Genomic DNA, 20,496 nt, shown 5'->3' on the forward strand with positions numbered 1-20,496 from the left:
ATACTCTGAGATAACAGAGGAGGGAAATGGCCACTATACCTAAGGTTAAATTTGAATTCCTCTCTTCATAGAACAGAATTTGGGTGGTATTAAGTATTTCTGACCACAAATCTTTATTTTATTTTCTATTTTTAAAAAGATTTTATTTATTTTTTAGAGACAAAAAGAGAGCACAAACAGGGGGAGGGGCAGAAGGAGAGGGACAAGCAGACTCCGTGCAGAGTGCAGAGTCTGATGTGGGGCTTGATCCCAGGACCCTGAGATCATGACCTGGGCCAAAATCAAGAGTTGAATGCTTAAATGCCTGAGCCACCCCGGTGCCCCTGAGAGCAAATCTTTAAGGAGTTGCTTCAGAGAAGAAACATTTGGAGTTTGCTCAGAGGGCACAGAAGTTACAAAGTAGCATATTCTATTTAATAAAAACAGAGGGGAGATGGTCATTGGCTCACGTTATGAACAATGTCCAGGGGTAATATAGTCAAATCAGACAAAATACAATTATATAGGCTAGGGGGAGAAAGTATTCTACGTTCAGTTAATAAGGGCAAAGAAGTGGTGGGTGAAAACAAATGACAAGAGAAAGGGCTAAACTGTGGTGGGAAGGGAAATGTCTACTCCTACCTTTCCTCTTATCAATAAATATGTTTGGTTATATCCAGGCACACATCCCTTGGGGATGGCTCTCAATTCATTCTGTCACACGCAGCTCTTAAAAAAAGGGAGCTATTAGTGCCTTTTCTTGTGGTTTTTATAATCATCTTTAGAGAATATTTCTGAGTATTTCTGAGTTTTCTGGGGAAAGAAAGAAGCAAAACCCAGAATCATATGCCTTTATTTTATAAAGATATCTCTTATAAAGCTTCCTTTTACATATAGCAGATTTTGCCTCTCTTTGAAATAGTAGATAAGGGCAGTAGAACTCTTAGAATTTCATTTTTTTTTTTTAAATTCTTAGAAATTTCTCTCCTTATAGGTAAAGCTCTTACACTACATAAATAAGAGTAGGAAGGTAAGAATGTAAAAACAGAGACTGCAAATTAATGCCTAGAGAGATGAAGCAGGCGATGTAAAAATTCTAGAATAGGATTTAGAATTGGAATTGTTACATCCAGAAAATGATTCTATTTGTTATGCTCTCTACCACTCTCACCAATAGGAGAAAGAGTAAATAATTACCAAATGTGGCCCTGAATCCATGTGGCCATTCACAGGTCCCCTGAACCAGGATAAAATTCAACAGAGGGCCTGTGGTTTTAGTATACGGTCGCCAATGAATCTTGACTATAACCAACCCAATATTTTAGGATGTGAGAAAGAATAAATGAATATATTTCTCCAAACACTGGTCTAGAAATGTACATTTATATCATGATAATATATACTTACAGATTGATTCATATAGCTTTTAAAGCTTAATCTATATTGGTAGGTTTTTCCACTAGTTCTGTCATGTTTAGTCAAACCAAACTTATTACTTGTGACATAATCAAGGAGTGAAAGCTCATCTGTAGTAAAAGCTGGTAAGCCAGACCACAAAAACCACATAGCTTAATAAGAGAATGCTAATCACAGGTGGTTCTTTTCCTTTTAAAACTTTATTATTCTCTGATCTTAGCAAATGTTCTCTTCTCCTTACTTCTAAGTGTTTTTACTAATTTATATTTTCCATTTCTTTAAATAAACATTTTATTTATTTACTTGAGAGAGCAAGACAGAGACAGAGAGAGTGTAAGGGAGAGAGAGTGCACAAGTAGGGGGCGGGTGTGGAGGGCGGATTGGGTCACATAGACTCCTCACTGAGCGTGGAGCCTATGACACAGGACTCCATTCCAAGACCCTGAGATCATGACATGAGAGGAGGTCAGTTGTTTAGCCCACTGAGCTACCCAGGCTCCTCTGCTTAGTATCACTTTAGATGCACAGGGTACACATAGTGGGGTGCCTTAGGCACATGAGCTTAAATTTTGGAAGAAACTCCACACCATCTCAAAGAGGAAGCTTCTTTATTTTTTAACTTCAATATTCTTATGTTATAGTAAAGTGAGTTTATATTCATCTAAGGACTATATATTTATGAACAATTAAGCTCATGTGTATTCATTCACTCACTTGTACTTCTGAGCTAGATCCTGACCTCTTCTGGTGAGGCACTGAGGTAGAGTTAAGAACCAATCAGTAAACAGTAAAACATGTAAAACTAAAAATTATGAATTTGTCTTGTAAATGTTTTGAAAAATTACTATAAGGCACGTGGATATAACCTATTATTCTGTTGCTATTTTACTTGCTGGGACTGATTTAGTCATCATAGTAGTCAATATGATTTTCCTTTCATCAATCAGTTCATTCAAGCACCTAGCACAGAAGTCTAGCAAACTTCTTCTGTAAAGAACCAAATGGTAAATATTTGGGCAGTTTTGTAGGCCATATGGTTTCTGTCAGAACTACATAATGTTGCCACGGTCTGAAAGCAGCCACAGAAAATAAACTGGCCCAAATGGGTATGGCTGTATTCCAATAAAAATTGGTGGGGAACAGTAGTTTTCTGACACCTGACCTAGAGAGTTCACTGCTATATATAGACTGGCAATTCAAGAAATATTTTTAGCTTATGATAATGATGATGATGGCAAGTAATAGACCTTTCAGGATAGGATTATTTCTATAACTATGCCTTTTTAGTATAGCAGTGCTATAATTTGACTTTGGTTTCTGATAAGTAAGTAAGTAAGTAGTCTTAAATCCATCTAAAGTATACCCTTGCATATGTGATAAATCTGGAAATGAGAGAAAAGAAGAACAAACGCTATTCTTTTTCTGATCATTTAATTACCTAAAAAAAACCCCCAACAGTTAATTATTGAATCTACTCTGAATAAAGCAGAGTGCTGATAGACATACAGTTAAAAAACACAAGACATACAAACTGATTCTTAGCTAGGACTGTGCATTAGAACCTCCTACAAGCCTCTTTTTGGGGGCCCTACTCCAAAACCTAGTACATCAAAAATTTAACTTGTTGGGGCCTACAGTGAAAATTTGGGAAAATGGGTCTTAGTTAATTCTAGACATCCACAGTTAAGAATCACTGCTAGAGTTGGGGCGTCTGAGTGGCTCAGTGGTTAAATCCTCTACCTTTGGCTCAGGTCATGATTCCAGGGACCTGGAATCTAGCCCCACCTCAGGCTCTCTGCTCAGCAGGGAGCCTGCTTCCTCCTCTCTCTCTGCCTGCCTCTCTGCCTACTTGTGATCTCTGTCTGTAAGATAAATAAATAAAATATTAAAAAAAAAAAGAATCACTGCTAGAGTCTTCAATTTTAAGAAAAAATTTAAGTTCTAAACATGTTCTAGTCTATTCTTAGCAATTTGTTACTAGAATTTAAGTGCATGGGTTCTAGAATCAGAGCTTGGTTCTAATTCCATGTCTGCCATTTCTTAGCTGCATATCCCTGGGCAACTTCTCTATGCCTGAGTTTCTTTATCTGTAAAATGGGTGTAGTAACAATACTGAACTCATAGCACTGTTGAGAGAATTCAATATATGAAAATATCTGGCATAATGCTTGGTACACATCAAGTACAAAATAAATATAAATTATGACTATTCATCACATCACCCATTTTTTAAATTAATAAGAATGATATCAAATATACTACACTCTAAAGACCTAATTCTGTTTAAGTCTCTTTAAAAGCTGTGAGAAAGGGGATTAGGCTGATTCCAACTTCTCTTATACTGACCAGCAAAAGAGGTGTCCTTTTCCACAGTCCACAGCAGGAGCTCTGAGCAAGGGAAAGCTGAGTGTATCAGACCCAGATGTATTTGACCCTTGTTTTGTAAGTCTGACTGCTCTTTCACAACCTGGAGTAGGACACCATTTAATGGCAGGATTATTTTCAACGAAGGCCTGTTGAAACAGCAATAATAAAACATAACAGAAATATTTTAACTCTTAATTCTCAGAGCATATCTCATGTCAATTTACTTTAGAGGGGAAAAAGGGGGAACTAAAAAACAAGGAGAAATCAGTTTCAAGAGATACTTAAAAATAGTACCAAAAAGTATGGAACTTATAGTAAGAAGGAAAAAAGACATAATTACCTTAGAAACAATGTGACTTTTTAAATTTATGTTTTCTTTAATCTAAAAACCAGGTAATGATGATCAAGCAAAAATACAATTATTCACACAGAAAATACATAATTTAAAAATGTTTACGGGGCGCCTGGGTGGCTCAGTGGGTTAAAGCCTCCGCCTTTGGCTCTGGTCATGATCCCAGAGTCCTGGGATCAAGCCCCACATCGGGCTCTCTGCTCAACAGGGAGCCTGCTTCCTCCTCTCTCTCTGCCTGCTTCTCTGCCTACTCGGGATCTCTGTCAAATAAATAAATAAAATCTTTAAAAAAAAATGTTTTCTCATACAATCTGCTGCTTTTCTGATGGAAAATAATTATATGAGTATTAGTTGTATTAGTACTGTAAATTTCTAAATGATACCCCAGTAATACATAAAAATCCAGATTATGATGTTTTGTTATGAAACAGCAGGACATCTTTTTGAAAAGTCCATATGTCATAGGTTTAGACTACAAAAAATTTGCACATTTTTTTTCTTTATTTAGAGAGAAGGAGCGAGCGTGCATGACTATAGGGGAGGAGGGGCAAAAGGAGAGGGAGAAAGAAAATCTTAAGCAGATTTCCTGCTGTGCACAGAGCCTGACGTGGGGCTCAATCCCACGACTTGAAGATCATGACCTGAGCTGAAATCAGGAGTCGGACACTTAACTGACTGAGCCACCCAGGCATCCCCAAAGTATAATTTTTAGACCACACAAGAAAGTAACTTGCATACTTCTGGACAATTCTTAAATGAAAATAAATATAGGAAAAAAAGAAACATTATAATTCATTATATGAAACTATTCTTTGAAAAAAACCCATTCCAAGTTGATAATCTTTATTTCTGAATATTTACATTTAGAAGTCTAAAATATGTCTTTTGGAAAACTGAAAAATAGGTATTATTTACTCTGAACACTGTCTTGATCAGTTACAAAAGTCCAACAGGCAAATGAGTAAATAGTTTTGAATAAGTTTGTTTGTTGTTTGGTAAATTACTACTACAATTTTTTACTTTAATTTTATCTATCATAACTATAAAATAATGCTTTAGGGTGCGTAGGTAGTCAGTCAGTTCTAAGTGCCCAAATCTTGGTTTTGGCTCAGGTCATGATCTCAGAGTTGTGAGATCAAGCCCTATGTTGGGCTCTGTGCTGAGCGTGGAACCTGTTTGGGATTCTTTCTCCCTCTTTCTCTGCCCCTCTCCCTACTCACATGTACATGTGCATGCGTTCTCTAAAACAAACAAACAAATAATAAATGAATAAATAAAACTGCTCTTAAAGGTGGGGGCACCTGACTGGCTCAATCAGTTAAGATCTATGTCTTGGGCTTGAGTCATGGTGTTGGGGTTCCTCCTCAGTGGGGAATCTGCTTCTCCCTCTCCTTCTGCCCCACCTCCTGCTCTTGCAAATGTGTTCTCTCTTTCTCTCTCAAATAAATAAAATCTTTTAAAAAAATGCTTTTGCTTAAAACTTTAATTCATGCCACCATTCCTTCATGCAGTTTTTCTGGGAGACAAAATCAGAGTCCATTATTTTATGTGTTTTTAAAAATAAAACAAAAAAGTTAAATAAAATCTGTTATGCAGGTTTCATAAAATGAAAATGAAATCGGATAACTGGCAGCATACCTTAATATCAAACTGTAGATATCGTTTGTCCATCTCCTTAGAAACTACACTTTCTATGATATCCACAGGCACAAGTTGGAAGCAATCATATGCAGGACAGAAAATGTTGTGAGCTTCACCCTCTTGAATTTTCAGATTCAAAAACCTAATAAAATTTATCAATTGATAGAAAAAAGGGAAGAATATAATTTATTTGCAAATTCCATGAATTTTTCTTTATGCTAAATTTTCTGTTAGAGTATAAGTAAAATAATACCAATGAACAAAGGATGAAATATCAGTTGTAATGCACTGATTTATATAATTCAAAACATTATTTATTGAACACTTACTACCTGTCCAACCATTCATTCACTTATACACACATATATGAATATACATACTTGTATTTATGTTTTTTATATATGTTTTCACAGTGCTCTTCTTTTACTTTATCCTCTCTAAAAATCTGAAACAGTATCCAAGTTTCAGAAATGAGTGGTTTAGGAAGGTCATATTCAATTCTCAATATTCTATACCTTTTAAAAAAAAGGAGCAATTATACAGAATCAAATAATGGCTAATCCAAGAGATTTGGGAGTGGCACTGGAAGACAGCATACCTTTTTGAAGAAAAGACTACCTCTTTATATTTCATTTATATAAGTATTAAGTTCATTTATATAAGTATTAAGTATTAATCTAGGCACACTAGTTGAGGCAGGGAAAAGTTATCCTGGAGAGTGGCAGAAATCTAGCCTAAGGTGAATCAAGTGGTTAAGGAGAAGGGTTTTGAGTTAGAGAATTCCAGGTCTGCCACTACTAGTCATATGATCTTCAACAATTTATATACCTGTTCTGTCCCTCAGTTTCACTATCTGTAAAATGAAGGTCATAATAAGCACTTCTTGAGGGTTGTTACACAGATTAAATGATATAATGTGTGAGTATCTGCTGGGTGCCTGGCATAGAATAAGAATTTATAAATTTTAGCAGGGTTTTATTTTTATTATTATTAATATTCTCTATAGAAAAACAAGAAACAAATTAGCTTTTGAAGTGTGATTTAACACTTAAACCTAGAGGAAATATATGGAAAGCCAGGGAACTAAGTCACCATTCTCTAGTGATCACCGTCAACAGTTTGACCATTCTGCCTGCAGTATTTTCCCTTTGGTTCTCTCAGTGTCTTAATTCAACTGCATTCAAAAAAAAAAAAAAAAATCAAGCTAACTGAGACTTCATCAGATCTGCTCTCTCTGGTCCATTTCCACCTTCTCTCACAGTACCATCCTGGCACTTTAAAGAAAACAGAGCCCTCTCTAATATCCTCCCTACCACATCCTGAACCTACCCATATCTTTAGCTATCTTTGCCTTCCTCTCACTATTCCCTTCAGTGAAAGAGGGCTTCCTCCTATACACCCCAAGCTAATCTGTAAATACTCCAGACAGCTCCAGAATTTGCACAATCCAGAAACCTATCCCCTCTCTCTGTCTCTGTCTTTTTGTCTTCCTCATCGGTCTTTGGCACAATCAATACACTCAAGTTTTTTTCCTACGCTCAAACATTTCTCAACTAAATGATCTTTTTAGCTCCACTTTCCTTTCCCACCAGTTTCTTGACGAAATAGTTTAATGATTTGTCATTCCTCAACTCTATCCCATTCACTTCTCAACTAGCAACACTCTGGCTTTTATCACCTCTAAACTGAATGGCCAGCTCTCAACAGGCCATTAAGACTACCCATTAGCTCAAGGATTCAAGACATCTCAGTTTTTTTCTGGCCTGACTTCTCTGGAGCATCAGATACTGCTAAATAGTTCCTTCTTTCAGATTCTCTCTTTTCTCTGGCTTCTAGGACTTATTATCCCCCCTGGCATTCTTTTTACCTTTGGTTGTTTCTTACTCAACTTTTTCACTAGTGCTTTTCACTCTCCTGATCACTTAACGTTTTACTGTTCTCTGGGGTTTTCATGCCAAAACTTTCTGCTTCTCATTTCATTCAGTCTTCCTGGGTGATCTAAATACTCCCAAATTAAACTACCACCTATATGCTAATGACTCTGAAATTTAAAGCCCAGATCTCCCTCCTTAGCTACAGATCTTGACCATACATAGTACTTTTGTTTAAATGTCTCATGTGCATTTAAAATTCAACATGTTTAAAACCTTACCCTCTATTTTTCAGTATGATTCAAAAACCACACACACTTCACAAAACTCTGACATACCCCAACAGAAGGGCATTCTGTACCTTAGTTACCGGTAAATATTACCTGCATTATTCTGTATTGAGAAAAACAACTTGGCAGAAATAAAGATGGATAAAGTGTTCAGGGAAATACTATAGAGCTGTTCTCACAGTATGATCTGTGGACCTGAGACTTTTCAGGGGGTTTATGAGGTCAAAACTATTTTCATAATGGTATTAAAATTGTTTTAGTTTTTAAATAAATAAGCAAGCAAGCAAGCAAATAAATAAATAAATAAATAAAAACCTGCATGAATCATGGCAATGGTGTTAAAACTATATATATTCTTCACTGCTTTGCACTTGCAGTGAAAGGAAAAAAAAAGCCAGTTTCATTTAAGAATACCCTTGATAGAGTAATATAAATTATGAATTATTGGTTAATTACTAATACATTTTATTGATTATTTATTTTATTAAATCTTAACTCACAAGTACACATCTTTTGGGCATTTTGTGAAAAGAACTGGGAAGTAAACATAATGAATTTCTACTGCTGCATACCAAACAAAGCATGGTGGCTGTCTCAAGGAAAAGCACTTAGGAAATTGTTCAAGCTACAAGTAGACCTATCTGCATTTATCATGGGAAACTATTTTGATCTGAAACAGTAACCACACATAATGATTTCCTGGACTTGGGTTTATAGTAGACTTTCTTGGAAAATGAATTAAGTGAGCTTATCATATCAAGGAAAAAAGTTGGCAGAAATCTAGGGCAGATTTTACCTATGTTTTTATCTATAAGGTCAGTCATCCTTAGAAAGAGGATAATAACTACCATTTATTGAGTAGTAACTATGTGCCAGGCCCTGTTTGTTTTAAGCATTTTTCATATATTAAGCCATTTAACAGTAAACTCACAATAACTCTATGATGTACTTACTATTATCACCATTTTAGAGATAAAGAAATTGAGGGACAGGGATGTTACCATTTACCTAAATCAACAACTAATAAGTAGCAGGAAGGATAATCTAGGCTGGGTAGAAAACAGTAATTTCTGTTTCATTTAAGCGCTTGGAGTAGATGCTTCAAAGCATCTGGCTGCACTGATGACATTATGGAGTAGGGAAGAGTAAATTGAGAGTTTCTGAACTATCTAAGGACCTTTAACATTTTTTGCCTGCTTCTTAAACAAGTAAGTTTCTTTTCTATATGCCTATGAAAGCACTGCAATTAATTTAAAAATGGTTTAATGTATAAATCACCCAACCTGGAATTTGTTTTCTTGCTGCTTGATTTGACAAGAACTACTAGCAGGATTATGAAAGGGGAATCCTGGGTAGGTTGATAAAGTAATACAGAAAATAATCATTAGAGCTTTCAAATTTAAATCTTACCATAAATTTCTCATGGCTAGCCTGTGATGAGTATGGGAAATAGTTCTTGGGACATAAGTTTGGTGAGGGAGGTAAATAGAAGTTCAAAAACTTCAAGTAAATCCTTTGGGGAGACTCAGTTTTCACACAGAAACCATCGTCAACAGTAGCAAACTTGGTAGAACCCAGAAAATACTCCCTAATACAACAGAGTTAACAATTTTAAGCTAAATAAAGTACTATATCTGTGGAACATTTTCTGTACCTACAACTAGGTCAGTTAGGTTTGGATTGTAAACCTGACCCTTGGCAATCAGTTTACCTGTATCAGCTGTAAAGATATGATCTTATCTAATTAGATTCAGAGTGAAGTCTAGTCTATGTTTTAAAAAGAATGACCAGATACTCTCATTCATTCTGATTTTTTAAGAAGCAGTAATATTTCTCCCCTCCAAATGAAATCTTCCCCTATATCCTGGTTTAGGATGTACTCAAAATGAACCAGAATGATAGAAAGATGAGTGGCTGTCTAAAAAATTGGAGGGAGGAAATAGTGGGAGGGTGAGGGAGGCAGACAGAGAAGTGTGGGAAGGATTTTAAGGAGAAATAAGGAAACTTTCGGGATAATTTTTGATTGTGGTAATGTTTCTTGGGTGTGTACATATATCAAGGCTTATTATTTATTTCAATTATGTAGCTTATTATATGTAAGTTATTATATGTTTAGGACAACAGAAAATTTGCTCAGGTTCTTGTTCTCTCACCCAACACAGTATTCCCCAGCTCCCTACACTTGGTACCTAGTACTTCATGAAAAAGAATAGTTTGAAACCAGATTTCCTTAATTACTAATGACATGCTTTGCTTAGGTTATTAGTCAGTGGATTTATGTGCTCCAGAGATAACATGATACTCTATCGCTCATTAACTACATAGATCTTCTCCTTCATTTTATTTGTAAACCTGTCTTGAAAAGTGCAACATTACAGCAAAGTTAATGGATGGCATGGGAATATAAATCTTAGCAAGATAATGGGAAGAACACTAGAGACAAACACAAGAAACAAAAGAAATTTCTCATTTGTACTCAACCACGTCTAGAAGAGACATCAACCTTTGAACTGATTGAGAAGGAATTTTAAACATACATATTCTTATAGATTTCAAAGGCTATTTATTTGCTTGTTACAAAAAATTTAGAGAAAGCATAAAACAAATGCTTTCAAATTCTTAGAATATAAAAAAACCCTAATTCTTGATACTTAGGTGTAGGCTTGCATGTACATTACATTAAGTGTAATGTATATTAAATACTAAGAAAACTTACTTCCATATACCTGCTTTGTTCCAAAAGTACCTTCCATTAAGCTAAAGAATATTAATTATGAAATTAAATTTTACTGAATAAATGTGAAGAGGTAAAAATGAGAAAAAAATTCTTTCTTATCAGTGCAGTATATTTCAGTGCAACTGTGAAACCAGTATGAATAATCCATACCATTAAATATCTAAAGCAGGCAATTTTATTACCAAATCAGAGTGCTAGCATGCAGTAAGAAATACTAAGCTGCACATATACTCACGACTCCCAACAACCTCTACAAAAGTCATGTCCACAGGGCATATCCACTGGGTCTTCAAATACAGAAATACTGCACATACAAATGTCACACTGGAAATGAAGAAGAGCAATGATTTAAATGAAATCATACTCTGAACAGAGAATGATATATTTATTTATTCTCATTGGTTTAAGGTAAAAATACTGTGAGTAAAAAACCCACAGCAACTATAAAGTTAAGTGTTTCAAAGTTGTAAGGGAAGTTAAAGTCAGTGTACCTATTTTTGATTGAATAACAAATACCATGCCTACTTCATTATAAGCTATTAAGGGACTTAAATGTTTAATGTACAAGTCAAACTTTTAAAATCCAAATTTATGTATTAATCAGCAACTATGCATTTGGGGAAAAAAAAAAGTACAAGAAACAAACCATTACAATCTATTCAGGTCAAGATCAAACTGTCCACTGCAAAATAACCACTTCAATATCATGTCCTTTTGCCTATATTCATCCTAGAAAATCTACAGAAACAGAGCAACGTTGTGTTTTCAAGATAAAAACTCCAGATATTCAGAGTAGGAATTTAAGGATTTCTACCCAAGGAACCCTGTTACAAAACTATGTATCTTCTAAACAATGACTTATTAGAAGGATACATTCCAATGTTACAGAAGCAAATAATAGAAGTAGGATTTTATTTTCCAAGAAGGCCTAGATAAAACCCAGAATGCTTTCATTTTTATCACATATTTTGAGGGGATGAACCATTAAAGAAACGTTAAAATTTCCTATAACAGTATACCAATTTTTATGCCAATTAACAATATAGACAATGGCAAAAAATATATATATATAGACAATTGTCAATACTGTTTCTCAATAAAAAACAAACATTTATTATCAAAATGTATCTAGATGATACACTCCAAAGCTTTTCTGAAACAAATACATAATTATCAATATATGAGAAGTGTTTTCAAGAAAATACAATTTTTTTTTCATTTTTAAAATTTAAAGTGCCTATCACAAACTCAACTTTTAATATTTCAGTATGGTGTGTTTAAAACTTTAAGCACCTAGAGATTTTAAGTGTAAATGTACTAGATGGCTTTCTCAGACTCTTTTATGTTTACTGTTTTGAAATGAGAAAAGAAAACCTTTTGTTTTTTGATCTATAATTCAGAGATAATAAAAATATTCTGTGATAGTATTTACCAAAGGGTGAAATAATTGAACCCTTAAAAAAGGGTACAGGATTCAATTACAAGAATATGCTAGAGGTTCCATGGGGGTGGGGGAATGAATATATATACATACATACATATATATATATATATATTTTTATTTTTATTTATTTATTTATTTATTTTTTGCATATTGAGAGAGAGAGAGGGACAATGAAAGCATAGGGATGGGGGAGGGGCAGACGGAAGGGAGAGGGAGTGAATCTTATGCAGGCTTCAAGCCCAGTATGGAGCCAGACATGGGGGAACATGGGGATCAATCTCAGTCCTAAGACTGTAACCTGAGTGAAAACCAAGAGTCGGGTGCTTAAATGACTGAGCCACCCAGGTGCCCCTTCCATGAAACAATACTAAATAATTTAAAAGAGAAAAGACTAAACACAAATCTATGGGAAGTACACTGAATACTGAACCATACCAAACTGGTGTCCAAATCTCCAGGAGACAAACTTATTTCATCTGGAGAGGTGACAGAAGAACGTGTAGTCCTTGGAGTTCTTGGGGAAGGGAGTGTGTCCCAGGCATTATATCCACTTGGCGGTGGAGTTGGCATCTGAACACCTGATCGTTGGCAGCAGTTCTCTGGGTTGGACATCCAAGCTTCAAGTAATTTCTCCCTGTCCCAGTCTTTGAGAAGAATAGAATAGATATCTCTCAAAAATTGGAAATGTGGTGATGTTTTAAGAATCTCATAATACAAAATAAACAAAATAACAAAAATAACAAAATAAAGTGAGGATGAATTAAAGAGCTATAAGCCATCTAAAGGAAGGAAAATTATATCAAATTAATAATTACAAATGAATATCTAGGTGTATTATACTTATTAATCAGTAAGTAAATCTATATTTATTTTTTATTTATTTTTATTTATTTACTTAAAGTAGGCTTTATGCCCAGTGTGGCACCTAACATATGCCTTGAACTCATGATGCTGAGATTGAGACCTTAGCTGAGATTAAGAGTTGGACGCTTAACTGACTGAGTTACCTAGGTGCCCCAAACCCCAAATATTTTTAAATAGAATTTACTGTGGCTTACAACTATGTCAATATCTAACTATCCTGTCAAAATTTCCAGTCATTTCTACTAATAACAAAGAGGTTTCCTCCTGTCTCTTTCTCTCTCTCTGCCTGCCTCTCTGCCTACTTGTGTCTGTCAAATAAGTAAATAAAATCTTAAAATAAAAATAAGATTTATATAAACGGGGCACTTGGGTGGCTCAGTGGGTTAAAGCCACTGAGGTCATGATTTCATGGTCCTGGGATTGAGCCCCACATCGGGCTCTCTGCTCAGCGGAGAGCCTGTATCCTCCTCTCTCTCTGCCTGCCTGCCTCTCTGCCTACTTGTGATCTCTGTCTGTCAAATAAATAAATAAAATCTTAAAAAAAAAAAAAAGATTTATACAAAAGAGTTTCCTTGCATATCACTTCTGGAAGTTACTAAATTTTTCATGGCATAGATTTGACTTAGCCATTTTACTCTTTTCAGGAAAATTTGTAGAATTTGCAATTGGTTTCACTGATGTCAAGTTGTAAAATGATTATGTTGCTTGCTATAAACACGTCAAAATGCCAATGAGTCCAAAAATTATTTGATCAACAGCTTGAAAGCAGAAGAAACTTCTGAAGGGATTATGGTTGTAAAGTTTTAGCACATCAGGTATACATTTTGTATTGAATTCACATCTGACTTAACTAAAAAAGATGATCTTCCTACTATGAACATTTTTTTAAAGTCCAGTGAATCATGTTGTTATAACGTTCAGGGACATTAAAAATAATAAAAATAATAAATCTAGGGACGCCTGGGTGGCTCAGTTGGTTAAGCAGCTGCCTTCGGCTCAGGTCATGATCCCAGCGTCCTGGGATCGAGTCCCACATCGGGCTCCTTGCTCCGCAGGGAGCCTGCTTCTCCCTCTGACTCTGCCTTCCACTCTGTCTGCCTGTGCTCGCTCTCACTCTCTCTCTTACAAATAAATAAATAAAATCTTTAAAAAAAAATAATAATAAATCTAATTATTTTGTTGTTTTACACAAATTATTCCCAAAAAACATCTCAATCATCATTCAGGTGAAGAAGTAAGGACTCAGAGAAATGATATAACCTTGATAGGCTCACACAGATAGAGAGGGATTTGAAACCAATTTCTGTGATTCTAAAACCTGTTTTCTTTCCACTGTAGCACAATGAAATATGGTGTCAAGAGTAGTATAGAGCCAACTATTCAACATAGGCCCATTCTATACAATTTTACAGCTCTAATACAAAAAGCTATGGAAATGTTCTAAGCAAAGACTTTTCTCAACCATATTATATCAGTGTTATTTGGTGGTTTAGCAGGATAATTATGATTTAGAGATGCAATACAGATACATCAAGTGTATTTCCAGCTGTGTAAACCATATGAGCAGGGGACAGAAGTATAAGGAAGAGATGTAAGCACTCCTGTAAAATAATAGCATACTATGTTGTCATTTGAAAAGATGGAAAATAAGATTGGAAAAGGGGTCTGTCAGATCACAAAGAGGAAGAAAAATCCAACAAGGGAAAAAAACTGCATGGGTGCCTTCCAGGAAATGTTGCTACATGGATGTTAGTGTTTTGACAGGTTATTACTTACTTAAAAAGTTAAAATTACTTTTCTTAGAACAGTAAGATTATTTTTCAAAAGTATCCACTATGTCACTTTTTAATAAAGGAAAAAAAGTACTACTATAATTTCTATAAACATATTAAATATGCTAAATTTTAGACTTATATATTATGAATATTTTTCAGCACAGCTTCTGCTTGGATTCTATCATTCACTTAGCAAATAATTACTGAATGTCTTTTATGTGCCATGCACTGTGTCGGGTAATAGGGATACAAAGGGAGGAAAAATCAGTCAGGATTCCTGCCTTCATGAAAGGACAAAGACATTAAGTAAAAGAATCATCATTGTCAGAATGCCCACATGAAGGACAGGTAGAGAATACCACTCAGAGAAGGTGACTCTGGGGAAGTAGCTTGAAGCGGACAACTGAAAGGTGAGTGGGAGTTAAGTAGTAAAAGGGAGGGGAAAAGACATTCTAGACTGGTAGTTCACAGCATGTTCAAAGTCCCTGTGGTAGGAGGGAAGATGGCACCCTTGTGAAATGAAAGTTCAATGAAACTGTAGCATGGGGAGCAGAGGGAGGGCACTGTATGAGAAGAGGCTGAGAAGAGGGTCAGGGACTAGATCAGGCAGAACTTTTTAAAAAAATATTTTATTTATTTATTTGACAGAGATCATAAGTAGGCAGAGAGGCAGGCAGAGAGAGAGAGGGTGAAGCAGGCTCCCCGCTGAGCAGAGAGCCCGACGTGGGGCCCGATCCCAGGACCCTGGGATCATGACCCGAGCCGAAGGCAGAAGCTTTAATCCACTGAGCCACCCAGGCACCCCCAGGCAGGACTTTTTAATAACATTTTTCATCATGAGTTCAAGAGTGATGGGCAGTCACTGAGAAGCTGAGCTTGGTGTAAGGAAGGACAGGCTGTCACAATCAGATTTGAAAAGACAATTCCAGCTACAACAAAGAAACTGGACAGGGCAGGAATAGAGGGAAGACAGTCCAAAGAGGATGGTAGTGGGTAGTGTAAGTGAGAGATGAGGGAAGCTAGAGCTAGGTGGGTGGTTGTAGAGGACATAAAGAGAAAGAGAGGAGTTTAACACATGGAAGGTGAAAGTGACAATTTGGTGACAATAGGACACAGAGTCAGAAGGACAGGATATATCAAAGTTGGGGTCCCAGGTTTACCTATTTATTGGTTGGTGCCATCTATGTAAATAAGGAATACCAGACAATCAGATACAAGTGGAAGAGCATGATTTTAGTTTTAGACATGGTGAGTTTAAGGTGTTTTTGAGATATCCTAGAGATGCTTAAAAATAGGTAGCTATATTCAAGGCTGTATAGCTAAGAAAAGACGTCTAGTCCAGAGGAAGAAATCTACACCTACAGAAACCTTCAAAGAAGGTATCATTTCCTAGGAAGAGAGGAGAGTGAGAAGATGCAGACCACTGACGCTTTGTTGCCTGGAGAAGATGACGAGTCTTCAAGGGAGCTTAAAAATTACTCAATATAAGTTAATTCTAACCATAAGCAAATTGCCCTTCATCTTTTTTTTTTTTTTTAATTTTTTATTTTTTTTTTTATTTTTTTTTTTTATTTTTTTTTTTTAAAGATTTTATTTATTTATTTGACAGAGAGAAATCACAAGTAGGCAGAGAGGCAGGCAGAGAGGCAGGCAGAGAGAGAGAGAGGAGGAAGCAGGCTCCCTGCTGAGCAGAGAGCCCGATGCGGGACTCGATCCCAGGACCCTGAGATCATGACCTGAGCCGAAGGCAGCGGCTTAACCACTGAGCCACCCAGGCGCCCCATTTAATTTTTTATTTTTTATAAACATATATTTTTATCCCCAGGGGTACAGGTCTGTGAATCACCAGGTTTACACACTTCACAGCACTCACCAAAGCACATACCCTCCCCAATGTCCATAATCCCACCCCCTTCTCCCAAACCCCCTCCCCCCAGCAACCCTCAGTTTGTTTTGTGAGATTAAGAGTCACTTATGGTTTGCCTCCCTCCCAATCCCATCTTGTTTCATTTATTCTTCTCCTACCCACTTAAGCCTCCATGTTGCATCACCACTTCCTCATATCAGGGAGATCATATGATAGTTGTCTTTCTCTGCTTGACTTATTTCGCTAAGCATGATACGCTCTAGTTCCATCCATGTTGTCGCAAATGGCAAGATTTCATTTCTTTTGATGGCTGCATAGTATTCCATTGTGTATATATACCACATCTTCTTGATCCATTCATCTGTTGATGGACATCTAGGTTCTTTCCATAGTTTGGCTATTGTGGACATTGCTGCTATAAACATTCGGGTGCATGGGCCCCTTTGGATCACTACGTTTGTATCTTTAGGGTAAATACCCAATAGTGCAATTGCTGGGTCATAGGGCAGTTCTATTTTCAACATTTTGAGGAACCTCCATGCTGTTTTCCAGAGTGGCTGCACCAGCTTGCATTCCCACCAACAGTGTAGGAGGGTTCCCCTTTCTCCGCATCCTCGCCAGCATCTGTCATTTCCTGACTTGTTGATTTTAGACATTCTGACTGGTGTGAGGTGATATCTCATTGTGGTTTTGATTTGTATTTCCCTGATGCCGAGTGATATGGAGCACTTTTTCATGTGTCTGTTGGCCATCTGGATGTCTTCTTTGCAGAAATGTCTGTTCATGTCCTCTGCCCATTTCTTGATTGGATTATTTGTTCTTTGGGTGTAGAGTTTGCTAAGTTCTTTATAGATTCTGGACACTAGTCCTTTATCTGATATGTCGTTTGCAAATATCTTCTCCCATTCTGTCAGTTGTCTTTTGATTTTGTTAACTGTTTCCTTTGCTGTGCAAAAGCTTTTGATCTTGATGAAATCCCAATAGTTCATTTTTTCCCTTGCTTCCCTTGCCTTTTGCGTTGTTCCTAGGAAGATGTTGCTGCGGCAGAGGTCGAAGAGGTTGCTGCCTGTGTTCTCCTCAAGGATTTTGATGGATTCCTTTCGCACATTGAGGTCCTTCATCCATTTTGAGTCTATTTTTGTGTGTGGTGTAAGGAAATGGTCCAATTTCATTTTTCTGCATGTGGCTGTCCAATTTTCCCAGCACCATTTATTGAAGAGGCTGTCTTTTTTCCATTGGACATTCTTTCCTGCTTTGTCGAAGATGAGTTGACCATAGATTTGAGGGTCTATTTCTGGGCTCTCTATTCTGTTCCATTGATCTATGTGTCTGTTTTTGTGCCAGTACCATGCTGTCTTGATGATGACAGCTTTGTAATAGAGCTTGAAGTCCGGAATTGTGATGCCACCAACGTTGGCTTTCTTTTTCAATATCCCTTTGGCTATTCGAGGTCTTTTCTGGTTCCATATAAATTTTAGCATTATTTGTTCCATTTCTTTGAAAAAGATGGATGGTACTTTGATAGGAATTGCATTAAATGTGTAGATTGCTTTAGGTAGCATAGACATTTTCACAATATTTATTCTTCCAATCCAGGAGCATGGAACATTTTTCCATTTCTTTGTGTCTTCCTCAATTTCTTTCATGAGTACTTTATAGTTTTCTGAGTATAGATTCTGTGTCTCTTTGGTTAGGTTTATTCCTAGGTATCTTATGGTTTTGGATGCAATTGTAAATGGGATTGACTCCTTAATATCTCTTTCTTCTGTCTTGCTGTTGGTGTAGAGAAATGCAACTGATTTCTGTGCATTGATTTTATATCCTGACACTTTACTGAATTCCTGTATAAGTTCTAGCAGTTTTGGAGTGGAGTCTTTTGGGTTTTTCACATATAGTATCATATCATCTGCGAAGAGTGATAATTTGACTTCTTCTTTGCCGATTTGGATGCCTTTAATTTCCTTTTGTTGTCTGATTGCTGAGGCTAGGACCTCTAGTATTATGTTGAATAGCAGTGGTGATAATGGACATCCCTGCCGTGTTCCTGACCTTAGTGGAAAAGCTTTCAGTTTTTCTCCATTGAGAATGATATTTGCGGTGGGTTTTTCATAGATGGCTTTGATGATATTGAGGTATGTGCCCTCTATCCCTACACTTTGAAGAGTTTTGATCAGGAAGGGATGCTGTACTTTGTCAAATGCTTTTTCAGCATCTATTGAAAGTATCATATGGTTCTTGTTCTTTCTTTGATTGATGTGTTGTATCACATTGACTGATTTGCAGATGTTGAACCAACCTTGCAGCCCTGGAATAAATCCCACTTGGTCGTGGTGAATAATCTTTTTAATGTACTGTTGAATCCTATTGGCTAGTATTTTGTTGAGTATTTTCGCATCTGTGTTCATCAAGGATATCGGTCTATAGCTCTCTTTTTTGGTGGGATCCTTGTCTGGTTTTGGGATCAAGGTGATGCTGGCCTCATAAAATGAGTTTGGAAGTTTTCCTTCCATTTCTATTTTTTGGAACAGTTTCAGGAGAATAGGAATTAGTTCTTCTTTAAATGTTTGGTAGAATTCCCCCGGGAAGCCATCTGGCCCTGGGCTTTTGTTTGTTTGGAGATTTTTAATGACTGTTTCAATCTCCTTACTGGTTATGGGTCTGTTCAGGCTTTCTATTTCTTCCTGGTTCAGTTGTGGTAGTTTATATGTTTCTAGGAATGCATCCATTTCTTCCAGGTTGTCAAATTTATTGCCGTAGAGTTGCTCATAGTATGTTCTTATAATAGTTTGTATTTCTTTGGTGTTAGTTGTGATCTCTCCTCTTTCATTCATGATTTTATTTATTTGGGTCCTTTCTCTTTTCTTTTTGATAAGTCGGGCCAGGGGTTTATCAATTTTATTAATTCTTTCAAAGAACCAGCTTCTAGTTTCGTTGATTTGTTCTATTGTTTTTTTGGTTTCTATTTCATTGATTTCTGCTCTGATCTTTATGATTTCTCTTCTCCTGCTGGGCTTAGGGTTTCTTTCTTGTTCTTTCTCCAGCTCCTTTAGGTGTAGGGTTAGGTTGTGTACCTGAGACCTTTCTTGTTTCTTGAGAAAGGCTTGTACCGCTATATATTTTCCTCTCAGGACTGCCTTTATTGTGTCCCACAGATTTTGAACCGTTGTATTTTCATTATCATTTGTTTCCATGATTTTTTTCAATTCTTCTTTAATTTCCCGGTTGACCCATTCATTCTTTAGAAGGATACTGTTTAGTCTCCATGTATTTGGGTTCTTTCCAAACTTCCTTTTGTGGTTGAGTTCTAGCTTTAGAGCATTGTGGTCTGAAAATATGCAGGGAATGATCCCAATCTTTTGATACCGGTTGAGTCCTGATTTAGGACCGAGGATGTGATCTATTCTGGAGAATGTTCCATGTGCACTAGAGAAGAATGTGTGTTCTGTTGCTTTGGGATGAAATGTTCTGAATATATCTGTGATGTCCATCTGGTCCAGTGTGTCGTTTAAGGCTTTTATTTCCTTGCTGATCTTTTGCTTGGATGATCTGTCCATTTCAGTGAGGGGAGTGTTAAAGTCCCCTACTATTATTGTATTATTGTTGATGTGTTTCTTTGATTTTGTTATTAATTGGTTTATATAGTTGGCTGCTCCCACGTTGGGGGCATAGATATTTAAAATTGTTAAATCTTCTTGTTGGACAGACCCTTTGAGTATGATATAGTGTCCTTCCTCATCTCTTATTGTAGTCTTTGGCTTAAAATCTAATTGATCTGATATAAGGATTGCCACTCCTGCTTTCTTCTGATGTCCATTAGCATGGTAAATTCTTTTCCAACCCCTCACTTTAAATCTGGAGGTGTCTTCAGGCTTAAAATGAGTTTCTTGGAGGCA

The 20,496-nt window shown here is 36.4% G+C and overlaps 1 protein-coding gene across 5 annotated transcripts in view; it reads right to left on the minus strand.

The window, feature by feature from the left end:
- Nucleotides 1-20,496, minus strand: part of ANKIB1 (ankyrin repeat and IBR domain containing 1) — a 261,525-nt gene that overhangs the window by 39,779 nt on the left and 201,250 nt on the right. For all 5 annotated transcript variants that reach the window (XM_082692603.1, XM_082692606.1, XM_082692602.1 and 2 more), the window contains 4 exons: nt 12,533-12,741; nt 10,889-10,977; nt 5,753-5,897; nt 3,742-3,908 (listed from right to left, as the gene is read on the minus strand). In XM_082692603.1, the coding sequence (XP_082548729.1) occupies nt 3,742-3,908; nt 5,753-5,897; nt 10,889-10,977; nt 12,533-12,741 (610 nt within the window). The remainder of the gene's footprint in view (nt 1-3,741; nt 3,909-5,752; nt 5,898-10,888; nt 10,978-12,532; nt 12,742-20,496) is intronic.

This window comes from Mustela nivalis (assembly GCF_964662115.1).
Source record: "Mustela nivalis genome assembly, chromosome: 12".
NCBI lineage: Eukaryota > Metazoa > Chordata > Mammalia > Carnivora > Mustelidae > Mustela > Mustela nivalis.